Below are 14,641 nucleotides of genomic sequence, written 5' to 3' on the forward strand. Positions count from 1 at the left end.
ATATCATTTTTAAGCCATCCTGGGCAGAAAATTCTATGATTCTCTGGCCAAAATAACCAGGAAAAGGCAGAGCTGAAGACTTGACTCAGAAGGTATAGCACTAGCCAAGCAAGCAGGCAGAACAAATATAAGGCTCTGAGCTCAAATGCCAATACTTCCCTCCCCGCCTAAAAAAAAAGAAGGAACGAAAGGAATCTTAGCAGGGCATAATGGCTAACTCCTGTAATCCTAGCTACTCGGGAGGCTGAGATCTGGGGATCATGGTTCAAAGCCAGCCTGGGCACTAAAGACTGTGAGACTCTTATCACCAATTAACCACTAGAAAACCAGAAGTGGCACTGTTGCTCAAGAGCTCAGAGACAGCGCCCAAGCCCTGGGCTAAAGTGGTAGCCTTGAGCTGAATTGCTCAGGGACAGTGCCCAGGCCCAGAGTCCAAGCCCCAGGATTCACACACAAAAAAAATAATCATCATCTTTGGTAATTGGGTAGCACATTGTGATTTTTTTCCTAACATATATTAATTGTACATATACAACATAATAGTGTAATATATAAATACAGTGTATAATGACCAGAAGAATAATTTATATTTCTTTGTGTTAGGAACTTTCAGATGACTCTCTTCTAGCTATTTTGAAACTTATTGCAATTTGTAGATTATCAGCACTGTAGTATGCTAAAAGACACTGGAACTTTTCCTATCTAACCTATTTCTTCTCTTTCTATTATCCTCCCAAAACTCTTGTGAGGCTTCTATACTTACATGATATCAACTTTTTTAGCCTTATGTGTGAGAACATCTGGTATCTTTTTTTCTGCGCCTTACCGTAAAAGTCCTCCAGTCTCATTTATAGGATTTCCTTTAAGGCCTCTAGTATATAAACCATATTTTTCCATTCCTTTGTTGGTTCCCTATTTTGGCTATTCCTATTTCCCCTATTACAGCTGCAATAAACATGAAAGTATAGCTATTACTTTGATAAAATAATTTCATTGTTTGTATATATACCCAATTTCATTGTTTGTATATGCTGGTTCATAAAGTAGTGTTATCATTTTCTTTGTTTTTCAAGATCCCTCTTTTTTATTATTATTAGGGCTGTATTATTCAGATTTTCTATGTCTTTGTGGTTGAGTGAACCAGAGATTTGTCCATCTCTTGTAGTTTCCAATTTGTTGGTAGTTGTTCATAGTATTCCCTAATATTTGTATTTCTGCACTGTGACAAAGTTTTGTTGTTGCTTTTATTTAGATCTTCTTTTTACTAGTCCAGCTAGCTTATAAACCTTATTTTTAAAAAGCTCTTTGTTATCTTTGTGGTGCTATTTTTAATGGTGTCTAGTTCATTTACTTGTGCTCTGATCCTTATCCTTTCCTAATTTTGGACTTAGTCTGTTTTGATTTTCTAGTTCCTTGATCTGCATCTTTAGGTATTATTGAAATACCTAAAGGTATTATTTGAAATCTGTAAATTATTTTCATGCGTTCCAAACTGCCATCTCCATTTAGTGCGTTTATGTCATTATAGCAGAAAGCATAAAAGGAGGAGTCTTGGGTCAAGCCAGACCAGTCAGGACTCTAGTCCACAATTATGAGCTGAGGACATGGTTCAAGTGGTAAAGTCCTGCCTAATGAGTAGGAGGCTCTCATTCAAAACCCCAGTACTTAAAAAAAAACTTAAAATTCTATTTCAAATTCCTTTTCAGGCATTTCAGAGATTGACTTTTCTTTATAGTCTGTTAGAGAATTCATGTATTTCCTTAAAGGCATATCACTTGCTATTCTTATATCATTTTTATTGTCCTCATAGTGACATAGTTATTTCTACCAGTGTTATGGTTTTCATAGTAAAAGACCTCTTGGAGCTGTGTCCTAATACATGGTTGTGAATATTCTAGCCTCTATGTCGTTTCTTCAGCTATAGTCAATATCAGCAATGAGTGTCTCAGTGGCCAAGGTTGCAGGATTTTATGGGGCTGGTCCTCGCATTTGGGCAGAGCTTTCCCAGATGACCTAGCTTTGCTGGGCAGTTCTGTAGCCCCAGGATAAGCACGGGGCACCTGCCTGTTTCAAGGGACCTGAGACACACACAACCATGCCTGCAATTCAGGTCTAGTCCAGTGGAGTTGTACACATCTGTGGGGTAGTTGCCCCACTGCTTTCTGTGCTGCAGCAGCTCAGGTCCATTATGGCCTAAGTAAACTAGATTCCTTTTCTGAAACAATGTAGTCTTGTAAACTCCCAAGCAGCTCCCATAACCTAGGATCAGAGTCTATGGGAGTTTCTATGGGCCTCACTAACCTTTTCCCCATGATGAGAATCCCAAACTGGTCCCAAGTCGAAAGAAAGGGAGTAAATGAAGGGTGCTTTGTTCTTTTTATAGCCTTCTTAAATCTCAATGTTCTTTAGCCTCTCTTACCCTTTCCCCACCATTGGCCAGTACTCTTACCAGACCTCCAGGTGAACCATTGTTTACTCTTTGTGGGGAGGAAAATGTGTCAGATACCATTCTTTGTGAACTTAAATAGTTCTGTTGTAAATGAAAGTTAATCTCAAGAATGAAATGGCTCTTTGGAAAATTTTGTACTCTGTGAAATAACATCCTTTAGTAATGTTTCATCCATAGGGTAGGCTAGTCTTCTGAAAGATGAAAATGAATGCAACTTTCTGTAATGCATTATTATATATTGCATGTTTGCTAGTAATCTGTGGTGGGTTAGGAAGAGGGATTATTGTAAATTTTCTATTGCACAAATACTAGTTTTCTTATTGTTTTATATATTTCTCTTATGCTTACAGATATGCAAGAACTGTACAGGTTCCTTTGACCGACACATCCCATGTGTTTCTCTGAACTGCCCAGTACTTTACAAACTCTCTCGAGTAAATAGAGAATTATCCAAGGCACCATATCTCCGGCAATTACTAGACCAGTTTTAAACTCTTAATATCTCAGAATTCCAGGTGCTATTTGTTCAGTGTTTACCACTAAGCTGTTGTGCATGGTGCTTCCTCAACTTTAGTCACAGATGTTCATTGTCTGTCTTTTACCTGAGGACTATGAAGACTTTTATGTTAACTGAATTAGAAATTATACCTGTCGCTATCTGAGTAACTTACTTCTTACAGTGTACAAACTCCTCATTCTTTCACATTGTTTTAACAAGCAGGTGTTGGATTTGCTCCTGTCTGTGTACCACCTTGTAAATCCATTTGAACAGATCATGTTTACTTCCCTCTGGAAGGAACACTGAAAACCTCTTAAAGAAATACCATTTGTGTGTTTTCCTTGAACTTCTGTATCAAGATGTGTTACTTAGAAATATCCATTCACTTTATAATTTTGACTGCAAAATATTTTGTAAATACACTTTTTTACTTTTCAAACAACTGAGCAAAATAATGTGCAATGAATTTTTATACAAATGATTTTCAAGTTGTTTGGTATATTTCCTCTAGGTTTTGCTTGACTCAAAAGTAGATTTGTTATTTTGATCAGACTGTGCAAACAAATAGTACCATGTGTAGCATTTTGAAACATTATTTTCTAAAAAAAAATGCTGTCTTGCTTTAGCTATTAATGGGGCGTTGTGAGGAACTGTGCAAAGACATTTTTGTTACAAACCTGTGGGCCTGTTGCAATACTTTAAAAATAAAAAAATTTATTCCATTTTTGCTTGTTTTGTATAGACATTTCTATTGCTTCTAAATATGCTTAAAATATTTTCTTTCCTTATGTATTGTACAGTTAATCTTATTTGCCACCATCTTGAACACAAAATGTGTATTTAGAATATTTGTATAACTGTATAAAATTTAAAAGGAATTATGTCGTCAGTGCATTGTTTTTTAAACTGGAAATCATTTTGTTTTAAGAGTTAATAATGAAAACCATATTAAAATTGAATAAAATATGAAATATAAAAATAAAATATGGCTATATGATTTTATCTTGCTATCAATAGAATTATCTTCATCTGTTTTATACCACCCACATTGGTAACATCTTACTGTGTTTGCCTGAATTTTCATGAGGTGAATTTAACTCATTCATGATTTATATTAACATTCCCTTACCCAACTTTAAGATTAAAAAGCAACAAAAATAGTTTAAGAAATTTTTCCATTCATCCTTTTAGAGAAGAATATAGCTTTTTAGGCAGATCTTCAGTGTTCATTGTTTTCATGTAGATACAACTAATATAGAGGCCAGGACTTGCCAGAAGGAAAGCAAAAAATACATTACTACTTTAAAAAAAAGGTTTAAATGGGGGCCGGGAGTTTGGCCTAGTGATAGAGTGCTTGCCTAGCATGCACGAAGACCCAGGTTCAATTCCTCGGTACCACATACATAGAAAAAAGCCAGAAGTGGTACTGAGGCTCAAGTAGTAGAGCTCTAGCCTTGAGAAAGCCCAAAGTCAGTGCTCAGGCCCTGAGTCCAAGCCCCAACTGGCAAAAAAAAAAAAAAAAGGTTTAAATGTCTTTCATATATGTATTATTTTCAATATAAAAAGCTTCCTTACACATACGCTGACTGATCATCAGAAGTTTATACACACACACACTTGGAGAATATGGGTTGTATTTGTCTTTCTGCAGATGAACACTGATGAATTGTTCTAACCTAGGTGCTTCCAGGAATTCTGGCTCCTAACATCTCTTACAGTAACAACACAGTATTTCAACAGAATACCATTTTATGAATTACTACCCCTATGGAAGAACAAAAAAATAGTATGCTTTCCTTATTGCAAGTCATGTTATATAGAAATATCCATTCACTTTATAGTTTTGACTCCAGTTTACTCAGTATGAATGCACTAAACTTGCCTAGTCTTAGTCATTTATTACATCTATTTGGTTGCCTTTTCCTCAAAGAAATACCTCCCTTGTAACTGCCCTCAGCCTATTAGTGAGGATCCCGTTTTCAAACTTTACTGCTGGAATCTGATGAAATCTGAATAGTGAGCAATAAAGAACTTTTAGAGATGACCCAGAGGTCATCTGGAGCTGCAATTGACCACCCAGAAATCCTGAGGACTGCACAACCCCACTAACTGCAGTAAGGCCACATCTGAGAACATATTAGTCTGAGACGATATACATTACTTGCCATCAGATGCACTATCATGATGACCTGAACTCTCCATAAACTTTTTTTTGAGGGAGGAGGGGGGAGTCATGGGACTTGAGTTTTGGGCTTGGGAGCTGTCCCTGAGTTCTTCAGCTCAAAGCTAATGCCCTACCCCTGGAGCCACAGTGCCACTTCCTGTTTCCTAGTGGTTAATTGGAGATAAGTCTCATGGTCTTTAGTGCCGGGGCTGGCTTTGAACAGCAATCCTCAGATCTCAGCCTGCTGAGTAGCTAGGATTATAGGCATAAGCCACTGTGCTCGGCTTCCATAAACCATAGTAAAGTCTTACAGCTGTATCGTTTTGGTCCTACCATCTTATGTGATTTTCATAAAAACCAAAGCAAAGGGATAATTTTAAGACCTACTAAACTTTTAAATTGAACTTACTTGCATAATAGTATTCCTTAAATATTTAACTATGAGCCAGGAGCTGGTGGCTCACATCTGTAGTCCTACCTATTCAGGAAGCTGAGATCTGAGGATCATAGTTCAGAGCCAGCCTGGGTATGAAAGTCCATGTGACTCTTATCTCCAATTAACCACCAGAAAAATGCTGCTGTGGCTCAAGGGGTAGTAGCCTTGAGCTAAAGAACTCAGGAACAGTTCCCAGGCTCAGAGTTCAAGAACCACAACCAACAAAAAACACTGGAATAAAAATAAACCTAGCTACAATTAGCACTGTGCCATCAGCAAGAACAGGAATAAAAGGTGACTTCACATGTAGCTCCCCGCCCCCCACCCCGAGTCCCGGGGCTTGAACTCAGGGCCTGGGCTCTATCCCTGAGCCTCTCTGTGCTCAAGATTAACACTCTACCACTTGAGCCACAGCACCACTTCTGGCTTTTCTGTAGATGTGGTACCAAGGAATGGAACCCAGGGCTTCATGCAAGCTAGGCAAGCACTCTGCTACTAGGTCACACCCCTGCCCATCTGTAGCTACTTTTAGACTGGATATTTCAGATCTCTCTTCATACTGCTCCTTCATAGAAGACAGCATGCATACTCCACTTATTTTCATCCACATAATGCTTGTCCTTTTTCCCCCGATACAATAACATTGTTAGCTTTAACAACATGCACTTGTATAATAAAAAGTAAAATCCAGCATCAGTAATTCCATAGTTCTTAATTTTATGTAGGGAAGTAGTCAAGAGTTTTATATATCATTTGGAATCCAAGGAGGAAGTCGTAAGACACATACTACCTAATCCATTGCTTTGTTCCATTTTCTCACTTCACCCATGGCTTTAAGACTGACCCAAGTTAAGTGTGGCTTGCAAAGCAAGATGACTGCAGAGACACTGTCAGATTCTCACAATAAAGCTTATATATATTTGGGAGTTTGGCCTAGTGGTAGAGTGCTTGCCTAGCATGCATGAAGACCTGAGTTTGATTCCTTGGTACCGCACACATAGAAAAAGCTGGAAGTGGTGATGGCCACAGCTTTAGCCTTGAGAACGTCCAAACGACAGTGCTCAGAACTGTCCAAAAAAAAAAAACCTGGAAGTAGAACTGTACACTGCGATTCAACTTAAAAAGTGGTAGTCCTGAGCAAAATAGCTCAAGGATAGCACTCAGGCCTTGAGTTCAAGCCCTAGGACCAGCACAAAAAAATTATAAAATTTTTTTTGAAAACACTAAAAGCAAGGCATCCATCCTGACTAGCTAGTAGCTTCATGAACAAGATTTTGTTGAGTATAAAATACTGCAGTAAGTGCAAACTTTAATATATTGGTCATTCATAAACATTTACTGAGCATCAAAGATGTACCTGGTATTTTGTTCATCTAGCAATTACATACGAAATAATCTTCGCAAGCATTTCATAAGCTACTAGAAGAGATTGGTAATTAAGCTGACATTAACCTCAAACTGCTGCAGTAAAGATTTTACTCCCTTTGGAGGAATATAAAAAATAAAACTAGAAAGTCAAAACATCATTATTAGAAAACTCCAGAAAAGCTTAGAAATATAAGACTTTTAAAAAGCAATTCAGACCTCCCAGTACACATTCACTTCCCATTGAAAAGCTCAAACAGTTCACAAACAGAAAAGACACACTGACTCTGGTCTTAAAAACACTTGAACGTAAAGTTGAGGATGCCAGGAAATGAGAAAGGCATGATGAGGTTGGCTTTTATACCAAAGGTGCCACAGAAAAAAGAAGTAAATGGTACAGAGGTAGTTTCAGACCCTACCTGAGAGAAAAGACAGTATAAAAATAACATGTTTTTCTTTTTTGTTTTGTCAGGTTACAAATCCTCAAGTTGTGGCAGCCTATAAGATGAATGAGCAGTGGTCAAGAAAAACTTAACCTTTTCTTTACTGTTGTTTACAAAAGCAAATTTGTAGACATTAGATAAGAAAAGAAAGCAAACATATTGCAACAGATTAAAAATTCAATGTTAGGGGCCGGGAGTTTGGCCTAGTGGTTAAAGTGCTTGCCTAGCATGCATGAAGACCCGGGTTCGATTCCTCGGTACCACATATATAGAAAAAAGCCGGAAGTGGTGCTGAGGCTTAAGTGGTAGAGCTCTATCCTTGAGAAAGTCCAAGGACAGTGCTCAGGCCCTGAGCTCAAGCCCAGGACTGGCAAAAAAAAAAAAAAAATTCAATGTTAGCTAGCCATTAGTGGCTCACACCTGTAGTTCTAGCTATTCAGGAGTCTGAGATCTAAGGATCACAGTTCGAAGCTAGCCCAGGTAGGAAACTCCATAAGACTCCTTCCTCCAGTAAACAACTCAAAAAAAGGGGGGGCAAGGGGGAAGAGGCTCTGTGGTAAAACATTCACCTTAAGCAAAAGCTCAGGGACAGCGCCCAGGCTAAGTTATAACCTCAGGACCAACCAAACAACAAAAACCAATGTCATTTAGCACAAAACTTGGGAATGAGAAACATGTGTCACCAATTCTACTTATTTATCCAAAAAGTCATCTGAAGTCCCTTCCTTTCCTCTATACCAATAAATCGCCTTTATCTCTGAGTGTAGAATTCCCGGAAGAGTGACAAAGGTTTGTAACCCCTCTATACATTACTCTGACAATAAAAAATAAAATTAAAAAAAAAAGAGTGACAAAGGTTTGCCAACTCCTAACAAGGGCAGTGCTTTAATGTAAGCAGAGCTATTAGCCTGGTATACAGTACTTACCATTGATTATCATCCATAGCTACTCAGAATCAAATACTTAAAACAGCAAGGCCTAGACCCGCCTCTGTTCCTGAGGTAGACCTGGGACCTCAAAAGGCCTATTCATAGTTCTACTACTACAGTATATCTCAGTGACAGCAAACATACCCCATCTGAGCACAACTAGAAAATCAGCATATAAAAATAACATCTCTGTAGAATGCAAAAATAGTATCTTTGCCATAGTTTAACAAATAGTACATTTCACGGAATCTGAGATATTGATTGTAAAACGGAATCTGAGATATTGATTGTAAAACAAAATTACATATATATGTAAATACATAGTTCACTAAAATATGTCAAATATTAAATGACCATTGAGTACAATGCATACCCCTTTTACATAAAAAGGGGTGCCTCTTGGAGAATGAGAAGTCATAAGCAGTAATTTTTTTTTTGTTATACTGAGGATTGAATCCAGGGCCTCCTACTTGATCCACAATCAGTCCTTTTATTTATTGTTTATGGGATAGGCTCTGGAGTTCATTTTGCTCTAACTAGCCAGTTGCAATTTTCCCATCTCTACCTCCTAGTAGCTAGGATCACAGAGATGTACAACGTACCCTGCTGGTTTTTGAGATAGGATCTACTAACTGGACCAGGCTGGTCTTAAACCACAATCTTCCAGTCTCTATCCATACCAGATAAGAGAAGCACTTTTTTAAAGCTATCATTTTTGTATTACCTTTGAAACAAAGAACAGACTGTCAGCAGACACCTTGAACAAACCTACGTCCTCTTATTTCTAGAATTTCAGAAAGGAAGGGAGAAAAAGGGAAAGGGAGGACATCGGGAAGAAGAAACAATCTTGACAAAACAAGGTTATCTGATTATTTGCCCAGAAAATCTGTTCCACTCTCTCCTCTGTGGTTTTTCTCTATTAAAACTCCATGTCCAACTTTTCTCTAACTGAATTCTCAAACAAAAGTCTCCTCCTTCTCTCTGCACAGAGAGGGACTATAAGACACCACCTACTCAGTCACCAACCAAGTCTCCTTACAAGATAATACCAGGGACAGGAGTTTGACCTAGTGGTAGAGTACCTGCCAAGCATCACAAAGAAACAGTACCACATACATTAAAAAAAAAAGCCAGAAATGGTAGCTCAAGTGGTAGAGTTCTAGCCTTGAGAAAGCCCAAAAACGGTGCTCAGGCCCTGAGTTAAAGGCCCAGGACTGGCAAATCATAAAAAATACCATACAGGACTGCTCACAGTCACAAAGCATTTCAAACGATTTAGCTGGTGCTATAAATGGATGTAGAAATTCTGATTTCCAAACATGCTGAAAATCCATTGCTCTGCTCTTAAGAGCCTCTTTAGAAATAGAATCTTTCAATGATGTCCATAATAATACATATTCTGTAAGAACTAGTCCCTTATACTTTGTGTGTTATAAGTGTTGTTGTTGTTGTTGTTGTTTGTTTATTTTCAAAGGAACCATCAGTGTTCATAGGAGATGCAACTAGCAAAGTACTGGAGAGAAACTGGTAGGAAAACTCAGTTGTGGTCTCCATCAAAATATTTCTAGACGTCTCTATTGTACAAGGACTCACTGTATCATTCATCTCAACCACTTCAAAATCCATCTCATCCCATTTTTCTGTGTCCTCTCCTTCATTCTCTTCCTCATAGTCATTTACCTCACTGCTAGAAAGCAAAGCTTTCTGATCCTCTTTCTATGTCCTACTGCCTGGCAACTCAACGGCAAGGTAGCTAATTTATACATCACAGGAAATAAAAGAGCAGTGACTATTGCTGACCCTAAACTAGTATACAGAACTACTGGTAAATCTGGGTACTCTCCCCGAAGACTTCCAATTACTGCAGGAATCACCATTTCTCCGAGAGTACCACCAATCACAAAAAATGCAGCCGATTTGCTATTGATGGTGGTGTACTGTTCAATCCAAGAAACACCACTGGGAAACGTGGTGGCCATGGAGGCCCCATACACCGAGCTTGCTATCCAGAGACACAGGGGACTCTTGTCAAAAAGCACCAGAAACAAACATGAGGCCAGGCTGCCCACATTGCTCAACACAATCATGGTGGCAGGTCGTAAACACGCAGCAAAGAAGATGGCCAGGCCCCGGCAGGCTGCGAAGGTCCCCCAGAAGATGGAGTTCAAGCCGGCTGCTTCTCTCTCATCCATGCCAACATGGCTGGTGGCAAAGGAGAAAATGTAAGAGCCATATGTCACCTCAGCCCCAACATAGAAGAAGAAGAACATGAAAAGGAGACAGAGTAGAGCCTTGTGGTGTTTAGCTCTTCGCAGTACCTGAGCCGATGCTGCTGATTTTCCCTGCCTTGAGCTTTTCATGAAGAACAGAGCAAAGAAAAAGAGAGAGACTAGGAGAATATAAGTGCCAGTGGAAGCATAAGCCCACAGTAAGTTCATGTCATGGGGAAATCCAAGCAGAGAAACTGAGGCAGCTTCAGATGATCGGTTCAGGGCTGGAGGGAGAAGGCCAGGCTCTGTGTGGTTGTCAGCAGACCCTGAGGGGCCCAGGGCCAGTTTAGCCAGCAGGGGAGCCAGGAAGGCACCCAGGGCAAAGCTGAAGTGTAAGGCCTGCATGTGTGGGGGGCTCTTGTCCCCCCAAAGAGCCAGGATGAGGACGTTCCCACCTACCAAAGAGAAACAGAGAAATGTTTAGTTATCCACAGAACTTAGTTTTTAAAATACAACTCCAAAAGCCCAGCTCATTACCATGAAGAAGAGGAAATGTATTACATGACTAAACACTGTAATATTTTAAGTTCTTCAAACACAGGCCCTGGATCAAGTCTATGATGCAGGAACTCAAAGCCACCACCACCAAAGAACAGCATATTCCATAAACTTTCATTCTTACGTGGAATTCCAGCACAGCACCAAAGCTGGTTATAGAACAGTGTTAACTCCACATTGTTAAGTAATACTAATGCACCAACATATTTACAAGTATGTACAATACACACTTACTAGATAAAAGTTTATCATCAGAGTAACCGATTACCAAAGTCCCTTACTTGCTATTGGTAGATGTTTTGAGGAAGATTGCTTTGTTTATATATAAATAGATACAAAATACTGACTTAGGATTTGAAAACTCCAGGATCCTGCTGTCCCCATTTGAGGAAACAAGAGCCCTTTTGTGTAACTGAATCAACACTGTCTGAATACCTACATGCTGAAAGTTAAGAACAACAAGCATTTTTTTAAAAAGTCAGATATTATGTTTTTTAGCCATATAAGCACATAATTGCATCATGTAATTTTACAAGCAAACTAAGCCTGAGTTATAGAATATTCCCACTGTCTGTCAAGTAATTTTTAACTGCTGGGAAGCATAGAAAACCAGAATAAAAGAATATCACATGTTACTAGGTTTTCAAATACACAATGATACACAGAAGACATTCATTTCAGGAACACGGGGTATGGGGACAACAGTACAGGCATGCAGGCTCTTCTCTGCCCCAAATGTGGAGACATTGAAACTGAACATCACTTTTTGCTTCTGCAAACAAGTAATGACTCCAAACTATTGTGAAACCCATCAATTCATGAAACCATTCTTTTAAGGTAGAATGGTAAAATTCTATCACAAAGTGAGAGCATGCTTTACTATAACTACCAAATTCATCCTCTTAAGGACCAAAATCCTTTATAATTACTGATGTCACAGCTGATGTTAACAAATGGAAGCCCTAATTATCAGAAATGTAGCAGGTAGAACAGTAGTTCTGAATGTCATCAAAACCAGCTCAGTACTCCCTTATCATATGAAGAGCATTATGAATGACAGTGTAACTTCATCGGCTATATTTTTCCTAGCTGTAGTATCCTAATTGCAGAGATGACACTGAAGGTTTTACTGACCTGTATCCAGAATGCCAATGGAAGCACCACAACCAGACATCATGACAGTTAGCAGTACTGCAGTCTTGCAGAAAGGGATAAGATGCAGACCAACTGCTGTAGCCAGCAATGATGCTCCTAAAGGGAAAAGTTCAAAAGTCAACTATAAGAAACTCATTCCAGGGCTGGGAGTTTGGCCTAGTAGTAGAGTGCTTGCCTAGCATGCATGAAGACCCGGGTTCAATTCCTTGATACCACATACATAGAAAAAAGCCAGAAGTGGTGCTGAGACTCAAGTGTTAGAGCTCTAGCCTTGAGAAAAAGAACCCAAGACAGTGCTCAGGCCCTGAGTCCAAGCCCAGGACTGGCAAAAAAAAAAAAAAAAAAAAAAAACGGGCCAGGAGTTTGGCCTAGTGGTTAAAGTGCTTGCCTGGCATGCATGAAGACCTGGGTTTGATTCCTCGGTACCACATACATAGAAAAAAGCCGGAAGTGGTGCTGAGGCCCAAGTGGTAGAGCTCTAGCCTTGAGAAAGTCCAAGGACAGTGATCAGGCCCTGAGCTCCAGCCCAGGACTGGCAAAAAAAAAAAAAAAAACCCTCATTCCAGACCTCAGGGACAACACCTAGGCCCAGAGTCCAAGCCCCATGACCCACAAAAACGAAAAGAAAAGATGTTGGGGACCGACTGTGGGGTCAATGACCTTGGACCTGACCTTGGACCTACACAACTGTATACACAAGGAACTAACTCTTATCAGGATAACTTTAAGCAAAGTCAATCAGCTCTTATCAGGATAACTTTAAGCAATGTCAATCAGTTCTTATCTGGATAACTTTAAGCAATGTTAATCAGTTCTTATCAGGATGACTTTAAGCAATGTTAATCCTTTCTCATTTATCCTATATGTGACTTGTTTACTATTTTGTATGAATGTAGCCTCTGGCAGTTCCCTAGTTTTAAGAAGAGTATTTAAGGTCGGAACTTAAAATAAACGAGTCTTAGGCGGCAGTCTGGAGCTCACAGCCTTCTTGGACTGCTGACTTGGGCTGTAGTCCTCCCGAACTCCATCTGTTTGTCTCTCTTCTATTTTTTCCTAGTCCTTGCCCCTATTTCAGGAATCCCAATCCACGAACCCTGGTTTGCTGCCGGCTGGCCCCGGCAAAAAGAAACTCATTCCACTCTGAAAATAAGAGGGATTATTTACTTATTCATCACCCATTGGTTTTTCTCCTTTTCCAAAGGTGTATTATTATGTCATTTAATTTTCTTGAAACATGTCACCCTATTCAAACAACAGCATGTTAAAAACTTTGCTATTAGGAGATGGGGAGTGAGAAAGGGGAACAAAAACATGAGAAGTGGTATCAAGGTTCAAGAAGTACTGAACCCGTTACCTAACGAATGTAACTGTAATCCCTCTATACATTATCCTGACAATAAAATCTAACACACACAAAAAACGATGCTATGCACCTCCAGGCTGTGGCAGAGTGGTCTGGGCACACACTAACCCAAGGACACGTGTGTCACCATCCCCTCTCCCTCACTGCCCACCCAGAGTCCAGAGAGCCTGGACACATTCCTGCAGCTCATCTGGCAGCTCTAGAGACCTGCCCTACGCTGGATGCGCAGAGCTATGGGACAAGTGTGTGGCTTGTGCCTCACTTCCAGGGGAGGTTGGGGTGGGGGGCTCAGGACTGCCATCTGCATGCCTGAGGGTTAATTAAGACTCAGGATGTCCCCACCCACATGTCCTGTGCCTGCCAAGGTGAGAGCAGGAGCCACCAGAGACCCAGCTTCTGTGTGGGACCCAGGAAAATCCCTCATCTCAGTTGTCCACAAGTTTCATATTTAGAGACAAGTTAAATTCATTAATAGGCATAAAGAAGTAAAAATTATTTACTCACCCAAAAGTAAAAAATGATTTATAAAGTCAAAAAGAACACCTCCAATCATAGAACCACACAAATATCCAGAGGCCCGGCTCACAAAAATTAGGGAAAGCCTGCTGATGTTGCGGTTCACATTAGTGGCTAGATCTTGAAATGTGGGTCCCAGTATAGCAATACTTAATCCCTAAAATTTAAAGAGGTCTTTAATTATAATCATTAAAAATTATGTGCATCTAATGTGTATATATACAAGTCAATATGTACACAGACAGACATACATCTATATATGTGTGTGCATCTAAAGAGTTTCAGAGAAGCTCTTTCCATTATTACAAAAAAAACAAAAACAAAAACAAAAAACCACCTGGGAGAAAAGCCAGGCATGGTGACTCACACCTGTAATCCTAGCTACACAGAAGGCTGAGAATCATGATTTAAAGTCAGCCAGGCCAAGAAAGACCATGAGAATTCTTACCTCCAATTAAACCTCCAAAAAGCCAGAAGTGGAACTGTGGCTCAAATGGTAGAGCACCAGCCTTGAGCACAAAAGCTGCAGCACACACACAGGTCCTGAGCTCAAG

At 39.6% G+C, this 14,641-nt stretch overlaps 1 protein-coding gene and 1 pseudogene across 5 annotated transcripts in view; one reads left to right on the top strand and one right to left on the bottom strand.

The window, feature by feature from the left end:
- The window catches only part of Rev3l (REV3 like, DNA directed polymerase zeta catalytic subunit), a 143,846-nt gene extending 139,959 nt beyond the window's left edge, over positions 1-3,887 (top strand). For all 4 annotated transcript variants that reach the window (XM_090338273.1, XM_090338274.1, XM_090338275.1 and 1 more), the window contains one exon: positions 2,800-3,887. In XM_090338273.1, the coding sequence (XP_090194399.1) occupies positions 2,800-2,940 (141 nt within the window). In that variant the 3' untranslated portion in view covers positions 2,941-3,887. The remainder of the gene's footprint in view (positions 1-2,799) is intronic.
- A 5,814-nt stretch (positions 3,888-9,701) lies between these two features.
- Positions 9,702-14,239, bottom strand: LOC150059797 (sodium-dependent glucose transporter 1C pseudogene; annotated as a pseudogene). The gene is made up of 3 exons (XR_016536439.1): positions 14,076-14,239; positions 12,188-12,304; positions 9,702-10,950 (listed from the first exon to the last, which is right to left on the bottom strand). The product of XR_016536439.1 is annotated as a sodium-dependent glucose transporter 1C pseudogene (transcript).
- Between the last annotated feature and the right edge of the window lie 402 nt (positions 14,240-14,641).

Source organism: Megascapheus bottae, chromosome 8 (assembly GCF_031878675.1).
Source record: "Megascapheus bottae isolate mThoBot1 chromosome 8, mThoBot2.hap1, whole genome shotgun sequence".
Lineage (NCBI taxonomy): Eukaryota > Metazoa > Chordata > Mammalia > Rodentia > Geomyidae > Megascapheus > Megascapheus bottae.